The 18,993-nt window shown below is 55.5% G+C and overlaps 1 protein-coding gene across 1 annotated transcript in view; it reads right to left on the bottom strand.

Annotated features, from left to right (window-relative positions):
* Positions 1 to 2,665: 2,665 nt before the first annotated feature.
* LOC140106922 (vang-like protein 1) overlaps positions 2,666 to 18,993 on the bottom strand; it is a 136,883-nt gene continuing 120,555 nt past the window's right edge. The window contains exons 7-8 of the mRNA XM_072131560.1: positions 12,052 to 12,268; positions 2,666 to 3,018 (exon numbers count right to left, since the gene is read on the bottom strand). Of these exons, the coding sequence (XP_071987661.1) occupies positions 2,743 to 3,018; positions 12,052 to 12,268 (493 nt within the window). The 3' untranslated portion in view covers positions 2,666 to 2,742. The remainder of the gene's footprint in view (positions 3,019 to 12,051; positions 12,269 to 18,993) is intronic.

The raw sequence follows: 18,993 nt of genomic DNA, 5'->3' as shown, positions 1-18,993 counted from the left end.
TTTTTTTGTGTTTTTTAGTTTTTTTTTTGTGTTTTTTAGTTTTTAAAACCAAACGATGCTATCCTATTGCTATGGCTATTTTCTAGCCAAGTATGAAAGCACACTGCTATGCCAGATGAGATGACGCTGAGTTATTAAACAAAATAAACGTAAAATAAAAAAGGACAAATGGCAGACTGTGCCGAATTGAAATCCAACCCCTACTAAATTTTCAAACTTCGGTCTTTGCAATGGATATGTGCGTCACTAAGCGCAGAACACAGCGGTCGCAAGTCTCACTACAAATTGCTCAGAATTGGCAAGTACATGCACTGCAGAAACTAAAGCCACCAGCAGATCAACCAGAAATCAAATATATAGAACGCTACTGTAGGCTTCAAGAAGCTATTTGTATTCTCCTATGGCTATTTTCTAGCCAAGTATCAAAGGAAGCACACTACTATGCCAGATGAGATGACACTGAGTTATTGCCTAATAGAAATCCAACCCCTACTGAATTTTCCCACTTCGGTCTTTGCTATGGATATGTGTGCCACTAAGAGCTAAACACAACGGTAGCAAGTCCCCCTGCTAATTCCTCACAAAATGGTAAAAGATGCAAATTAAAATAAAAAAAGTAGAACGTTATTGTAGCCCTAAGAAGGGCTGTTGGGTTCTTGTAGAATCACTCCTGCCTAACAGTAAGCTAATAGAACACCCTAACGCTTTCCCTGACCAGCAGCAGCTCTCTCCCTAGCGGCATCCAGAGACAGAATGATCCGAGCAGCGCGGCCAGCGGCTAGTCTATCCCAGGGTCACCTGATCTGGCCAGCCAACCACTGCTATCCACGTGTAAGGGTACCACGTCATGCTGGGTGGAGTGCAGAGTCTCCTGGCTTGTGATTGGCTCTGTTTCTGGCCGCCAAAACGCAAAACGGCGGGAGCTGCCATTTTCTCGAGCGGGCGAAGTATTCGTCCGAGCAACGAGCAGTTTCGAGTACGCTAATGCTCCAACCAGCATCAAGCTCGGACGAGTATGTTCACTCATCTCTAGTCACCAACCTTCCCTCTGCTCCTTATCGGTTACCATCCTTCTGCCGGGTCCGTATGGGTCACCGTCTTTCCCTATACACCTTATGGGTCACCGCCCTTCCCCCTGCGCCAAATGGGTCACCATCCTTCTGCCTGATCCTTATGGGTCACCGTCCATCCCCCTGCTCCTTATGGGTCACCATCCTTCCCCCTGCTCCTTATGGGTCACCGCCCTTCCCCCTGCTCCTTATGGGTCACTGTCCTCCCCCTGCTCCTTATGGGTCACCGTCCTTCCCCCTGCTCCTTATGGGTCACAGTCCTTCCCCCTGCTCCTTATGGGTCACCGTCCATCCCCCTGCTTCTTATGGTTCACCATGCTTCCCCCTGCTCCTTATGGGTCACCGCCCTTCCCCCTGCTCCTTATGGGTCACTGTCCTCCCCCTGCTCCTTATGGGTCACCGTCCATCCCCCTGCTTCTTATGGTTCACCATGCTTCCCCCTGCTCCTTATGGGTCACCGCCCTTCCCCCTGCTCCTTATGGGTCACTGTCCTCCCCCTGCTCCTTATGGGTCACCGTCCATCCCCCTGCTCCTTATGGGTCACCGTCCTTTCCCCTGCTCCTTATGCGTCACTGTCCTTCCCCCTGCTCCTTAAGGGTCAACGTCCTTCCCCCTGCTCCTTATGGGTCACCGCCCTTACCCCTGCACCATATGGATCACCATCCATTCCCCTACTCCTTATGGGTCACTATCCTTCCCTGCTCCTTATGGGTCACCGTCCTTCCCCCTGCTCCTTATGGGTCACCGTTCTTCCCCCTGCTCCTTATGGGTCACCGTCCTTCCCCTGCTCTTTATGGGTCACCAACCTTCCCCCTACTCCTTATGGGTCACCGTCCTTCCCCCTGTTCCTTATGGGCCAGCGTCCCTCCCCCTGCTTCTTATGGGCCAGCGTCCCTCCCCCTGCTTCTTATGGGCCAGCGTCCCTCCCCCTGCTTCTTATGGGCCAGCGTCCCTCCCCCTGCTTCTTATGGGCCAGCGTCCCTCCCCCTGCTCCTTATGGGCCAGCGTCCCTCCCCCTGCTCCTTATGGGCCAGCGTCCCTCCCCCTGCTTCTTATGGGCCAGCGTCCCTCCCCCTGCTTCTTATGGGCCAGCGTCCCTCCCCCTGCTCCTTATGGGCCAGCGTCCCTCCCCCTGCTTCTTATGGGCCAGCGTCCCTCCCCCTGCTTCTTATGGGCCAGCGTCCCTCCCCCTGCTTCTTATGGGCCAGCGTCCCTCCCCCTGCTTCTTATGGGCCAGCGTCCCTCCCCCTGCTTCTTATGGGCCAGCGTCCCTCCCCCTGCTTCTTATGGGCCAGCGTCCCTCCCCCTGCTCCTTATGGGTCACCATCCTTTCCCCTACTCCTTATGGGTCACCGTCCTTTCCCCTGTTCCTTATCGGCAGGCGTCCCTCCCCCTGCTCCTTATGGGCCAGCGTCCCTCCCCCTGCTTCTTATGGGCCAGCGTCCCTCCCCCTGCTCCCTATGGGCCAGCGTCCCTCCCCCTGCTCCTTATGGGCCAGCGTTCCATAAATGGTTACCCTGCAGGCCTACACACAACACCTTGTAGTCAATGATGGAGTCCAGGGGGGATGACAAATGGCAGCAAATCCTTTAATATTCTCATAAAATGACCTTTAATGTAATTAATACTGATTGAGGCATATAAAACATTATATACATGAGGTGGCCACGGCCTATGCGGGTGATATGGTGCTGACGTCCAGGAGTCGGGGGTACGGCCGCACAGTGAAGCGATGGGCATGTGGTGGGATGAAGGTCTCGCGGAGGGTCACTCGGGGAATGGCACTCACACTCACCACCAGCTGTGAGTCAGCGCTGCGGAGGCAGAACGTCAGACCAGACCTCAGGCTCCGTGTCACTGACTCCTCACTGACTAATGTCCACACAGCGGGAGGGGCCCCAGAGAGCTGACAGAGGGGCCCCGGATGCAGGTACTGCTCCAGGAAAGCCTGTAAAATACAAGGGGTTAATGGATTGCGGTGTACGCCCGGCGGGTTACAGAGGGTACACCTGGACTGGTGGAGGATGTTTGTGGAGGTGGAAGGGGTTAATAGTTATAAGTGCACTTTAAGGGGAGGAGGTTTGCTGCAGGCACTTTCCTCCTCCCCTCTTGTTTTCTGTATATAAGGGGAGCGAGCCTCCTCCCCCTTCCTCTCTTGACTGTGGCACTCAGGAAGCAGTCCCTCCCTCCCTCCCTAATTTATTGGTTGTTCTGTTTTATTTTTTTTTTGTATATTTGTGTTTTTCTTTAGTTCTGAGATCTGAGACATGTACTTTGCTCGTCTGGCCGACTTGCCATCTGGGAGTCCAGATGGGCATAGTGCAGTCCTGAGCCGTTTACCGTTTGGATGGAGATTTCCTTCTCCTAATGTTTTCAATAATGTTTGAAATTGTTAAAGAATAATTGTTAATAAATGCTGTGACCGGTTCTTTCCACCACCCACGAGCCTCAATGTCAATATTATTTTGGGTTTAATCGGGTTGATTGAATGTTATTTGTAAAGTGCCAGGCTAAGTTATAGATGTTAAGAGGGGGGGGGGGGGGGGTAGTCAATCATTCCACCAGTCCAATAATCCATGATATAACGTCAGGGGCAGAAATGACTCCAGTATAGGGGTCCCCCCTGTGTACAGTCCTGCACTGACTCCAGTATCGGGGTCCCCCCTGTGCACAGTCCTGCTCTGACTCCAGTATCGGGGTCCCCCCTGTGCACAGTCCTGCACTGACTCCAGTATCGGGGTCCCCCCTGGGCACAGTCCTGCACTGACTCCAGTATCGGGGTCCCCCCTGTGCACAGTCCTGCAGTGACTCTAGTATCGGGGTCCCCCCTGTGCACAGTCCTGCTCTGACTCCAGTATCGGGGTCCCCCCTGTGCACAGTCCTGCACTGACTCCAGTATCGGGGTCCCCCCTGTGCACAGTCCTGCTCTGACTCCAGTATCGGGGTCCCCCCTGTGCACAGTCCTGCTCTGACTCCAGTATCGGGGTCCCCCCTGTGCACAGTCCTGCACTGACTCCAGTATCGGGGTCCCCCCTGTGCACAGTCCTGCACTGACTCCAGTATCGGGGTCCCCCCTGTGCACAGTCCTGCACTGACTCCAGTATCGGGGTCCCCCCTGGGCACAGTCCTGCAGTGACTCCAGTATCGGGGTCCCCCCTGTGCACAGTCCTGCTCTGACTCCAGTATCGGGGTCCCCCCTGTGCACAGTCCTGCTCTGACTCCAGTATCGGGGTCCCCCCTGTGCACAGTCCTGCTCTGACTCCAGTATCGGGGTCCCCCCTGTGCACAGTCCTGCTCTGACTCCAGTATCGGGGTCCCCCCTGTGCACAGTCCTGCTCTGACTCCAGTATCGGGGTCCCCCCTGTGCACAGTCCTGCTCTGACTCCAGTATCGGGGTCCCCCCTGTGCACAGTCCTGCTCTGACTCCAGTAACGGGGTCCCCCCTGTGCACAGTCCTGCTCTGACTCCAGTATCGGGGTCCCCCCTGTGCACAGTCCTGCTCTGACTCCAGTATCGGGGTCCCCCCTGTGCACAGTCCTGCTCTGACTCCAGTATCAGGGTCCCCCCTGTGCACAGTCCTGCACTGACTCCAGTATCGGGGTCCCCCCTGTGCACAGTCCTGCACTGACTCCAGTATCGGGGTCCCCCCTGTGCACAGTCCTGCTCTGACTCCAGTATCGGGGTCCCCCCTGTGCACAGTCCTGCACTGACTCCAGTATCGGGGTCCCCCCTGTGCACAGTCCTGCACTGACTCCAGTATCGGGGTCCCCCCTGTGTACAGTCCTGCAGTGACTCCAGTATCGGGGTCCCCCCTGTGTACAGTCCTGCACTGACTCCAGTATCGGGGTCCCCCCTGTGCACAGTCCTGCACTGACTCCAGTATCGGGGTCCCCCCTGTGCACAGTCCTGCTCTGACTCCAGTATCGGAGTCCCCCCTGTGCACAGTCCTGCTCTGACTCCAGTATCGGGGTCCCCCCTGTGCACAGTCCTGCACTGACTCCAGTATCGGGGTCCCCCCTGTGCACAGTCCTGCACTGACTCCAGTATCGGGGTCCCCCCTGTGCACAGTCCTGCACTGACTCCAGTATCGGGGTCCCCCCTGTGCACAGTCCTGCTCTGACTCCAGTATCGGGGTCCCCCCTGTGCACAGTCCTGCTCTGACTCCAGTATCGGGGTCCCCCCTGTGCACAGTCCTGCAGTGACTCCAGTATCGGGGTCCCCCTGTGCACAGTCCTGCTCTGACTCCAGTATCGGGGTCCCCCCTGTGCACAGTCCTGCACTGACTCCAGTATCGGGGTCCCCCCTGTGCACAGTCCTGCACTGACTCCAGTATCGGGGTCCCCCCTGTGCACAGTCCTGCACTGACTCCAGTATCGGGGTCCCCCCTGTGCACAGTCCTGCACTGACTCCAGTATCGGGGTCCCCCCTGTGCACAGTCCTGCTCTGACTCCAGTATCGGGGTCCCCCCTGTGCACAGTCCTGCACTGACTCCAGTATCGGGGTCCCCCCTGTGCACAGTCCTGCACTGACTCCAGTATCGGGGTCCCCCCTGTGCACAGTCCTGCACTGACTCCAGTATCGGGGTCCCCCCTGTGCACAGTCCTGCTCTGACTCCAGTATCGGGGTCCCCCCTGTGCACAGTCCTGCTCTGACTCCAGTATCGGGGTCCCTCCTGTGCACAGTCCTGTTCTGACTCCAGTATCGGGGTCCCCCCTGTGCACAGTCCTGCTCTGACTCCAGTATCGGGGTCCCTCCTGTGCACAGTCCTGCACTGACTCCAGTATCGGGGTCCCCCCTGTGCACAGTCCTGCTCTGACTCCAGTATCGGGGTCCCCCCTGTGCACAGTCCTGCTCTGACTCCAGTATCAAGGTCCCCCCTGTGCACAGTCCTGCTCTGACTCCAGTATCGGGGTCCCCCCTATGCACAGTCCTGCTCTGACTCCAGTATCGGGGTCCCCCCTGTGCACAGTCCTGCAGTGACTCCAGTATCGGGGTCCCCCCTGTGTACAGTCCTGCAGTGACTCTAGTATCGGGGTCCCCCCTGTGCACAGTCCTGCTCTGACTCCAGTATCGGGGTCCCCCCTGTGTACAGTCCTGCAGTGACTCCAGTATCGGGGTCCCACCTGTGCACAGTCCTGCACTGACTCCAGTATCGGGGTCCCCCCTGTGCACAGTCCTGCACTGACTCCAGTATCGGGGTCCCCCCTGTGCACAGTCCTGCACTGACTCCAGTATCGTGGTCCCCCCTGTGCACAGTCCTGCTCTGACTCCAGTATCGGGGTCCCCCCTGTGCACAGTCCTGCACTGACTCCAGTATCGGGGTCCCCCCTGTGCACAGTCCTGCACTGACTCCAGTATCGGGGTCCCCCCTGTGCACAGTCCTGCTCTGACTCCAGTATCGGGGTCCCCCCTGTGCACAGTCCTGCTCTGACTCCAGTATCGTGGTCCCCCCTGTGCACAGTCCTGCTCTGACTCCAGTATCGGGGTCCCCCCTGTGCACAGTCCTGCTCTGACTCCAGTATCGGGGTCCCCCCTGTGCACAGTCCTGCACTGACTCCAGTATCGGGGTCCCCCCTGTGCACAGTCCTGCACTGACTCCAGTATCGGGGTCCCTCCTGTGCACAGTCCTGCTCTGACTCCAGTATCGGGGTCCCCCCTGGGCACAGTCCTGCTCTGACTCCAGTATCGGGGTCCCCCCTGTGCACAGTCCTGCACTGACTCCAGTATCGGGGTCCCTCCTGTGCACAGTCCTGCACTGACTCCAGTATCGGGGTCCCCCCTGTGCACAGTCCTGCACTGACTCCAGTATCGGGGTCCCCCCTGTGCACAGTCCTGCAGTGACTCCAGTATCGGGGTCCCCCCTGTGCACAGTCCTGCACTGACTCCAGTATCGGGGTCCCCCCTGGGCACAGTCCTGCACTGACTCCAGTATCGGGGTCCCCCGTGGGCACAGTCCTGCAGTGACTCCAGTATCGGGGTCCCACCTGTGCACAGTCCTGCTCTGACTCCAGTATCGGGGTCCCCCCTGTGCACAGTCCTGCTCTGACTCCAGTATCGGGGTCCCCCCTGTGCACAGTCCTGCTCTGACTCCAGTATCGGGGTCCCCCCTGTGCACAGTCCTGCTCTGACTCCAGTATCGGGGTCCCCCCTGTGCACAGTCCTGCTCTGACTCCAGTATCGGGGTCCCCCCTGTGCACAGTCCTGCACTGACTCCAGTATCGGGGTCCCCCCTGTGCACAGTCCTGCTCTGACTCCAGTATCGGGGTCCCCCCTGTGCACAGTCCTGCACTGACTCCAGTATCGGGGTCCCCCCTGTGCACAGTCCTGCTCTGACTCCAGTATCGGGGTCCCCCCTGTGTACAGTCCTGCAGTGACTCTAGTATCGGGGTCCCCCCTGTGCACAGTCCTGCTCTGATTCCAGTATCGGGGTCCGCCCTGTGTACAGTCCTGCAGTGACTCCAGTATCGGGGTCCCCCCTGTGCACAGTCCTGCTCTGACTCCAGTATCGGGGTCCCCCCTGTGCACAGTCCTGCTCTGACTCCAGTATCGGGGTCCCCCCTGGGCACAGTCCTACACTGACTCCAGTATCGGGGTCCCCCCTGGGCACAGTCCTGCAGTGACTCCAGTATCAGGGTCCCACCTGTGCACAGTCCTGCTCTGACTCCAGTATCGGGGTCCCCCCTGTGCACAGTCCTGCACTGACTCCAGTATCGGGGTCCCCCCTGTGCACAGTCCTGCACTGACTCCAGTATCGGAGTCCCCCCTGTGCACAGTCCTGCTCTGACTCCAGTATCGGGGTCCCCCCTGTGCACAGTCCTGCTCTGACTCCAGTATCAAGGTCCCCCCTGTGCACAGTCCTGCACTGACTCCAGTATCGGGGTCCCCCCTGTGCACAGTCCTGCACTGACTCCAGTATAGGGGTCCCCCCTGTGCACAGTCCTGCACTGACTCCAGTATAGGGGTCCCCCCTGTGCACAGTCCTGCACTGACTCCAGTATCGGGGTCCCCCCTGTGCACAGTCCTGCTCTGACTCCAGTATCGGGGTCCCCCCTGTGCACAGTCCTGCACTGACTCCAGTATCGGGGTCCCCCCTGTGCACAGTCCTGCACTGACTCTAGTATCGGGGTCCCCCCTGTGCACAGTCCTGCACTGACTCCAGTATCGGGGTCCCCCCTGTGCACAGTCCTGCACTGACTCCAGTATAGGGGTCCCCCCTGTGCACAGTCCTGCTCTGACTCCAGTATCGGGGTCCCCCCTGTGCACAGCCCTGCTCTGACTCCAGTATCGGGGTCCCCCCTGTGTACAGTCCTGCACTGACTCCAGTATCGGGGTCCCCCCTGTGCACAGTCCTGCTCTGACTCCAGTATCGGGGTCCCCCCTGTGTACAGTCCTGCAGTGACTCCAGTATCGGGGTCCCCCCTGTGCACAGTCCTGCTCTGACTCCAGTATAGGGGTCCCCCCTGTGCACAGTCCTGCTCTGACTCCAGTATCGGGGTCCCCCCTGTGCACAGTCCTGTTTTGACTCCAGTATCGGGGTCCCCCCTGTGCACAGTCCTGCAGTGACTCCAGTATCGGGGTCCCCCCTGTGCACAGTCCTGCTCTGACTCCAGTATCGGGGTCCCCCCTGTGCACAGTCCTGCTCTGACTCCAGTATCGGGGTCCCCCCTGTGCACAGTCCTGCTCTGATTCCAGTATTGGGGTCCCCCCTGTGTACAGTCCTGCAGTGACTCCAGTATCGGGGTCCCCCCTGTGCACAGTCCTGCTCTGACTCCAGTATAGGGGTCCCCCCTGTGCACAGTCCTGCTCTGACTCCAGTATAGGGGTCCCCCCTGTGCACAGTCCTGCTCTGACTCCAGTATAGGGGTCCCCCCTGTGCACAGTCCTGCTCTGACTCCAGTATCGGGGTCCCCCCTGTGCACAGTCCTGCTCTGACTCCAGTATCGGGGTCCCCCCTGTGCACAGTCCTGCAGTGACTCCAGTATCGGGGTCCCCCCTGTGCACAGTCCTGCTCTGACTCCAGTATCGGGGTGCCCCCTGTGCACAGTCCTGCTCTGACTCCAGTATCGGGGTCCCCCCTGTGCACAGTCCTGCACTGACTCCAGTATCGGGGTCCCCCCTGTGCACAGTCCTGCTCTGACTCCAGTATCGGGGTCCCCCCTGTGCACAGTCCTGCACTGACTCCAGTATCGGGGTCCCCCCTGTGCACAGTCCTGCTCTGACTCCAGTATCGGGGTCCCCCCTGGGCACAGTCCTGCACTGACTCCAGCATCGGGGTCCCCCCTGTGAACAGTCCTGCACTGACTCCAGTATCGGGGTCCCCCCTGTGCACAGTCCTGCTCTGACTCCAGTATCGGGGTCCCCCCTGTGCACAGTCCTGCACTGACTCCAGTATCGGGGTCCCCCCTGTGCACAGTCCTGCTCTGACTCCAGTATCGGGGTCCCCCCTGTGCACAGTCCTGCACTGACTCCAGTATCGGGGTCCCCCCTGTGCACAGTCCTGCACTGACTCCAGTATCGGGGTCCCCCCTGTGCACAGTCCTGCACTGACTCTAGTATCGGGGTCCCCCCTGTGCACAGTCCTGCTCTGACTCCAGTATCGGGGTCCCCCCTGTGCACAGTCCTGCACTGACTCCAGTATCGGGGTCCCCCCTGTGCACAGTCCTGCTCTGACTCCAGTATCGGGGTCCCCCCTGTGCACAGTCCTGCACTGACTCCAGTATCGGGGTCCCCCCTGTGCACAGTCCTGCACTGACTCCAGTATCGGGGTCCCCCCTGTGCACAGTCCTGCTCTGACTCCAGTATCGGGGTCCCCCCTGTGCACAGTCCTGCACTGACTCCAGTATCGGGGTCCCCCCTGTGCACAGTCCTGCTCTGACTCCAGTATCGGGGTCCCCCCTGTGCACAGTCCTGCACTGACTCCAGTATCGGGGTCCCCCCTGTGCACAGTCCTGCACTGACTCCAGTTTTGGGGTCCCCCCTGTGCACAGTCCTGCTCTGACTCCAGTATCGGGGTCCCCCCTGTGCACAGTCCTGCACTGACTCCAGTATCGGGGTCCCCCCTGTGCACAGTCCTGCTCTGACTCCAGTATCGGGGTCCCCCCTGTGCACAGTCCTGCACTGACTCCAGTATCGGGGTCCCCCCTGTGCACAGTCCTGCACTGACTCCAGTATCGGGGTCCCCCCTGTGCACAGTCCTGCTCTGACTCCAGTATCGGGGTCCCCCCTGTGCACAGTCCTGCACTGACTCCAGTATCGGGGTCCCCCCTGTGCACAGTCCTGCACTGACTCCAGTATCGGGGTCCCCCCTGTGCACAGTCCTGCTCTGACTCCAGTATCGGGGTCCCCCCTGTGCACAGTCCTGCACTGACTCCAGTATCGGGGTCCCCCCTGTGTACAGTCCTGCAGTGACTCCAGTATCGGGGTCCCCCCTGTGTACAGTCCTGCTCTGACTCCAGTATCGGGGTCCCCCCTGGGCACAGTCCTGCACTGACTCCAGTATCGGGGTCCCCCCTGTGCACAGTCCTGCAGTGACTCCAGTATCGGGGTCCCCCCTGTGCACAGTCCTGCACTGACTCCAGTATCGGGGTCCCCCCTGTGCACAGTCCTGCTCTGACTCCAGTATCGGGGTCCCCCCTGTGCACAGTCCTGCACTGACTCCAGTATCGGGGTCCCCCCTGTGCACAGTCCTGCTCTGACTCCAGTATCGGGGTCCCCCCTGTGCACAGTCCTGCTCTGACTCCAGTATCGGGGTCCCCCCTGTGCACAGTCCTGCACTGACTCCAGTATCGGGGTCCCCCCTGTGCACAGTCCTGCACTGACTCCAGTATCGGGGTCCCCGCTGTGCACAGTCCTGCTCTGACTACAGTATCGGGGTCCCCCCTGTGCACAGTCCTGCTCTGACTCCAGTATCGGGGTCCCCCCTGTGCACAGTCCTGCACTGACTACAGTATCGGGGTCCCCCCTGTGCACAGTCCTGCTCTGACTCCAGTATCGGGGTCCCCCCTGTGCACAGTCCTGCACTGACTCCAGTATCGGGGTCCCCCCTGTGCACAGTCCTGCTCTGACTCCAGTATCGGGGTCCCCCCTGTGCACAGTCCTGCTCTGACTCCAGTATCGGGGTCCCCCCTGTGTACAGTCCTGCAGTGACTCTAGTATCGGGGTCCCCCCTGTGCACAGTCCTGCTCTGACTACAGTATCGGGGTCCCCCCTGTGCACAGTCCTGCTCTGACTACAGTATCGGGGTCCCCCCTGGGCACAGTCCTGCTCTGACTCCAGTATCGGGGTCCCCCCTGTGCACAGTCCTGCTCTGACTACAGTATCGGGGTCCCCCCTGTGCACAGTCCTGCACTGACTCCAGTATCGGGGTCCCCCCTGTGCACAGTCCTGCTCTGACTACAGTATCGGGGTCCCCCCTGGGCACAGTCCTGCACTGACTCCAGTATCGGGGTCCCCCCTGTGCACAGTCCTGCACTGACTCCAGTATCGGGGTCCCCCCTGTGCACAGTCCTGCTCTGACTCCAGTATCGGGGTCCCCCCTGTGCACAGTCCTGCACTGACTCCAGTATCGGGGTCCCCCCTGTGCACAGTCCTGCTCTGACTCCAGTATAGGGGTCCCCCTGTGGTTTTACCTGTGGGGTCATGACCTGCAATGTTACCTGTGGGGTCATGACCTGCAGTGTTACCTGTAGGGTCATGACCTGTGGTGTTACCTGTAGGGTCATGACCTGTGGTGTTACCTGTAGGGTCATGACCTGTGATGTTTCCTGTAAGGTCATGACCTGTGGTGTTACCTGTGGGGTCATGACCTGTGGTGTTACCTGTAGGGTCATGACCTGTGGTGTTACCTGTGGGGTCATGACCTGTGGTGTTACCTGTTAAGGTCCTGACCTGTGGTGTTACCTGTGGGGTCATGACCTGTGGTGTTACCTGTGGGGTCATGACCTGTGGTGTTACCTGTTAAGGTCCTGACCTGTGGTGTTACCTGTGGGGTCATGCCGTGGCTCAGGCACAGGGTGAGGTGCTGTATGATGGCCTCCATGCTGTACAGGTGAGTCTGGTGAGTGGCACGCAGGTAGCGCTGTAGACTCTGTGCAATCAGCGGGAAGATGCTCTGCGCCGCCTCCCGGGGGTCCACAACGTCTCCAGACGTATCCAGACACCGGACCTGAGCGAAGGATCGATGCACCGCGACCGCCAACCTGAGGAGAGGCATGAGGAGTCATACACCATCATACACCAACCTGTGGAGAGGCATGAGGAGTCATACACCATCATACACCATCATACACCAACCTGAGGAGAGGCATGAGGAGTCATACACCATCATACACCATCATACACCAACCAGAGGAGAGGCCTGAGGAGTCATACACCATCATACACCATCATACACCATCATACACCAACCTGAGGAGAGGCATGAGGAGTCATACACCATCATACACCATCATACACCAACCAGAGGAGAGGCCTGAGGAGTCATACACCATCATACACCATCATACACCATCATACACCAACCTGAGGAGAGGCATGAGGAGTCATACACCATCATACACCAACCTGAGGAGAGACATGAGGAGTCATACACCATCATACACCCACATACACCAACCAGAGGAGAGGCCTGAGGAGTCATACACCATCATACACCATCATACACCATCATACACCAACCTGAGGAGAGGCATGAGGAGTCATACACCATCATACACCAACCTGAGGAGAGGCATGAGGAGTCATACACCATCATACACCATCATACACCAACCTGAGGAGAGGCATGAGGAGTCATACACCATCATACACCATCATACACCATCATACACCAACCAGAGGAGAGGCATGAGGAGTCATACACCATCATACACCATCATACACCAACCAGAGGAGAGGCCTGAGGAGTCATACACCATCATACACCATCATACACCATCATACACCAACCTGAGGAGAGGCATGAGGAGTCATACACCATCATACACCAACCAGAGGAGAGGCATGAGGAGTCATACACCATCATACACCATCATACACCAACCAGAGGAGAGGCATGAGGAGTCATACACCATCATACACCAACCTGAGGAGAGGCATGAGGAGTCATACACCATCATACACCAACCTGAGGAGAGGCATGAGGAGTCATACACCATCATACACCATCATACACCAACCAGAGGAGAGGCATGAGGAGTCATACACCATCATACACCATCATACACCATCATACACCAACCTGAGGAGAGGCATGAGGAGTCATACACCATCATACACCATCATACACCAACCTGAGGAGAGGCATGAGGAGTCATACACCATCATACACCATCATACACCAACCTGAGGAGAGGCATGAGGAGTCATACACCATCATACACCAACCAGAGGAGAGGCATGAGGAGTCATACACCATCATACACCATCATACACCAACCAGAGGAGAGGCATGAGGAGTCATACACCATCATACACCAACCTGAGGAGAGGCATGAGGAGTCATACACCATCATACACCAACCTGAGGAGAGGCATGAGGAGTCATACACCATCATACACCAACCAGAGGAGAGGCATGAGGAGTCATACACCATCATACACCATCATACACCAACCAGAGGAGAGGCATGAGGAGTCATACACCATCATACACCATCATACACCATCATACACCAACCTGAGGAGAGGCATGAGGAGTCATACACCATCATACACCAACCAGAGGAGAGGCATGAGGAGTCATACACCATCATACACCAACCAGAGGAGAGGCATGAGGAGTCATACACCATCATACACCATCATACACCAACCAGAGGAGAGGCATGAGGAGTCATACACCATCATACACCATCATACACCAACCTGAGGAGAGACATGAGGAGTCATACACCATCATACACCATCATACACCAACCAGAGGAGAGGCATGAGGAGTCATACACCATCATACACCAACCTGAGGAGAGGCATGAGGAGTCATACACCATCATACATCATCATACACCAACCTGAGGAGAGGCATGAGGAGTCATACACCATCATACACCAACCTGAGGAGAGGCATGAGGAGTCATACACCATCATATACCAACCTGAGGAGAGACATGAGGAGTCATACACCATCATACACCATCATACACCATCATACACCATCATACACCAACCTGAGGAGAGGCATGAGGAGTCATACACCATCATACACCAACCAGAGGAGAGGCATGAGGAGTCATACACCATCATACACCATCATACACCAACCAGAGGAGAGGCATGAGGAGTCATACACCATCATACACCATCATACACCATCATACACCAACCTGAGGAGAGACATGAGGAGTCATACACCATCATACACCATCATACACCAACCTGAGGAGAGACATGAGGAGTCATACACCATCATACACCATCATACACCATCATACACCAACCAGAGGAGAGGCATGAGGAGTCATACACCATCATACACCAACCAGAGGAGAGGCATGAGGAGTCATACACCATCATACACCATCATACACCATCATACACCAACCTGAGGAGAGACATGAGGAGTCATACACCATCATACACCATCATACACCAACCTGAGGAGAGACATGAGGAGTCATACACCATCATACACCATCATACACCATCATACACCAACCAGAGGAGAGGCATGAGGAGTCATACACCATCATACACCAACCAGAGGAGAGGCATGAGGAGTCATACACCATCATACACCAACAAGAGGAGAGGCATGAGGAGTCATACACCATCATACACCATCCTACACCAACCTGAGGAGAGACATGAGGAGTCATAGACCATCATACAACATCATACACCAACCTGAGGAGAGGCATGAGGAGTCATACACCATCATACACCATCATACACCAACCAGAGGAGAGGCCTGAGGAGTCATACACCATCATACACCATCATACACCATCATACACCAACCAGAGGAGAGGCCTGAGGAGTCATACACCATCATACACCCGCATACACCAACCTGAGGAGAGACATGAGGAGTCATACTCCATCATACACCCACATACACCAACCTGAGGAGAGAAATGAGAAGTCATACACCATCATACACCATCATACACCAACCTGAGGAGAGGCATGAGGAGTCATACACCATCATACACCATCATACACCAACCAGAGGAGAGGCATGAGGAGTCATACACCATCATACACCAACCTGAGGAGAGGCATGAGGAGTCATACACCATCATACATCATCATACATCAACCTGAGGAGAGGCATGAGGAGTCATACACCATCATACACCAACCTGAGGAGAGGCATGAGGAGTCATACACCATCATATACCAACCTGAGGAGAGACATGAGGAGTCATACACCATCATACACCATCATACACCATCATACACCATCATACACCAACCTGAGGAGAGGCATGAGGAGTCATACACCATCATACACCAACCAGAGGAGAGGCATGAGGAGTCATACACCATCATACACCATCATACACCAACCAGAGGAGAGGCATGAGGAGTCATACACCATCATACACCCACATACACCAACCTGAGGAGAGACATGAGGAGTCATACACCATCATACACCAAGCTGAGGAGAGACATGAGGAGTCATACACCATCATACACCATCATACACCAACCAGAGGAGAGGCATGAGGAGTCATACACCATCATACACCCACATACACCAACCTGAGGAGAGGCATGAGGAGTCATACACCATCATACACCAACCTGAGGAGAGACATGAGGAGTCATACACCATCATACACCATCATACACCAACCTGAGGAGAGACATGAGGAGTCATACACCATCATACACCATCATACACCATCATACACCAACCAGAGGAGAGGCATGAGGAGTCATACACCATCATACACCAACCAGAGGAGAGGCATGAGGAGTCATACACCATCATACACCAACAAGAGGAGAGGCATGAGGAGTCATACACCATCATACACCATCCTACACCAACCTGAGGAGAGACATGAGGAGTCATACACCATCATACAACATCATACACCAACCTGAGGAGAGACATGAGGAGTCATACACCATCATACACCATCATACACCATCATACACCAACCAGAGGAGAGGCCTGAGGAGTCATACACCATCATACACCCGCATACACCAACCTGAGGAGAGACATGAGGAGTCATACTCCATCATACACCCACATACACCAACCTGAGGAGAGAAATGAGGAGTCATACACCATCATACACCAACCAGAGGAGAGGCATGAGGAGTCATACACCATCATACACCATCATACACCAAGATATACCATCGTACACCATCATACACCCATATACACCAACCTGAGGAGAGGCATGAGGAGTCATACACCATCATACACCATCATACACCAACCTGAGGAGAGACATGAGGAGTCATACACCATCATACACCCGCATACACCATCCTGAGGAGAGACATGAGGAGTCATACACCATCATACACCCACATACACCAACCTGAGGAGAGACATGAGGAGTCATACACCATCATACACCATCATACACCAACCTGAGGAGAGGCATGAGGAGTCATACACCATCATACACCAACCTGAGGAGAGACATGAGGAGTCATACACCATCATACACCATCATACACCATCATACACCAACCTGAGGAGAGGCCTGAGGAGTCTTACACCATCATACACCCGCATACACCAACCTGAGGAGAGGCCTGAGGAGTCTTACACCATCATACACACGCATACACCAACCTGAGGAGAGGCATGAGGAGTCATACACCCACATACACCAACCTGAGGAGAGACATGAGGAGTCATACACCATCATACACCAACCTGAGGAGAGGCATGAGGAGTCATACACCATCATACACCCACATACACCAACTTGAGGAGAGACATGAGGAGTCATACACCATCATACACCATCATACACCAACCTGAGGAGATACATGAGGAGTCATACACCCACATACACCAACTTGAGGAGAGGCATGAGGAGTCATACACCATCATACACCATCATACACCAACCAGAGGAGATTCATGAGGAGTCATACACCATCATACACCCGCATACCCCAACCTAAGGAGAGGCATGAGGAGTCATACACCATCATACACCATCATACACCAACCTGAGGAGATACATGAGGAGTCATACACCATCATACACCCGCATACACCAACCTGAGGAGAGGCATGAGGAGTCATACACCATCATACACCCACATACACCAACCAGAGGAGAGACCTGAGGAGTCATACACCATCATACACCCACATACACCAACCTGAGGAGAGACATGAGGAGTCATACACCATCATACACCATCATACACCAACCTGAGGAGAGACATAAGGAGTCATACACCATCATACACCATCATACACCAACCTGAGGAGATACATGAGGAGTCATACACCATCATACACCCACATACACCAACCTGAGGAGAGACATGAGGAGTCATACACCATCATACACCCACATACACCAACCAGAGGAGAGGCATGAGGAGTCATACACCATCATACACCCACATACACCAACCTGAGGAGAGAAATGAGGAGTCATACACCATCATACACCCACATACACCAACCAGAGGAGAGGCATGAGGAGTCATACACCATCATACACCCACATACACCAACCTGAGGAGAGGCATGAGGAGTCATACACAATCATACACCCACATACACCAACCTGAGGAGAGGCATGAGGAGTCATACACCATCATACACCCACATACACCAACCTGAGGAGAGGCATGAGGAGTCATACACCATCATACACCTACCTGAGGAGAAAAATGAGGAGTCATACACCATCATACACCATCATGCACCAGCCTGAGGAGATACATGAGGAGTCATACACCATCATACACACGCATACACCAACCTGAGGAGAGGCATGAGGAGTCATACACCATCATACACCCACATACACAAACCAGAGGAGAGACCTGAGGAGTCATACACCATCATACACCCACATACACCAACCTGAGGAGAGACATGAGGAGTCATACACCATCATACACCAACCTGAGGAGAGAAATGAGGAGTCATACACCATCATACACCCACATACACCAACCTGAGGAGAGGCATGCGGAGTCATATACCATCATACACCCACATACACCAACCTGAGGAGAGGCCTGAGTAGTCATACACCATCATACACCCACATACACCAACCTGAGGAGAGACATGAGGAGTCATACACCATCATACACCAACCTGAGGAGAGAAATGAGGAGTCATACACCATCATACACCCACATACACCAACCTGAGGAGAGGCATGAGGAGTCATACACCATCATACACCCAAATACACCAACCAGAGGAGAGACCTGAGTAGTCATACACCATCATACACCATCATACACCATCATACACCAACCTGAGGATAGAAATGAGGAGTCATACACCATCATACACCCACATACAGCAACCTGAGGAGAGGCCTGAGGAGTCAAACACCATCATACACCCACATACACCAACCTGAGGAGAGGCATGAGGAGTCATACACCATCATACACCCACATACACCAACCTGAGGAGAGGCATGAGGAGTCATACACCATCATACACCCACATACACCAACCTGAGGAGAGGCATGAGGAGTCATACACCATCATACACCCACATACACCAACCTGAGGAGAGAAATGAGGAGTCATACACCATCATACACCCACATACACCAACCTGAGGAGAGGCATGAGGAGTCATACACCATCATACACCAACCTGAGGAGAGACATGAGGAGTCATACACCATCATACACCAACCTGAGGAGAGGCCTGAGGAGTCATACACCATCATACACCCACATACACCAACCTGAGGAGAGGCATGAGGAGTCATACACCATCATACACCCACA

The sequence above is a fragment of the Engystomops pustulosus genome, unplaced genomic scaffold, assembly GCF_040894005.1.
Source record: "Engystomops pustulosus unplaced genomic scaffold, aEngPut4.maternal MAT_SCAFFOLD_88, whole genome shotgun sequence".
Taxonomy (NCBI): Eukaryota; Metazoa; Chordata; class Amphibia; order Anura; family Leptodactylidae; genus Engystomops; species Engystomops pustulosus.
Note: the sequence above shows the minus strand (reverse complement) of the source record. Positions and strands in the feature narration are given on the sequence as shown.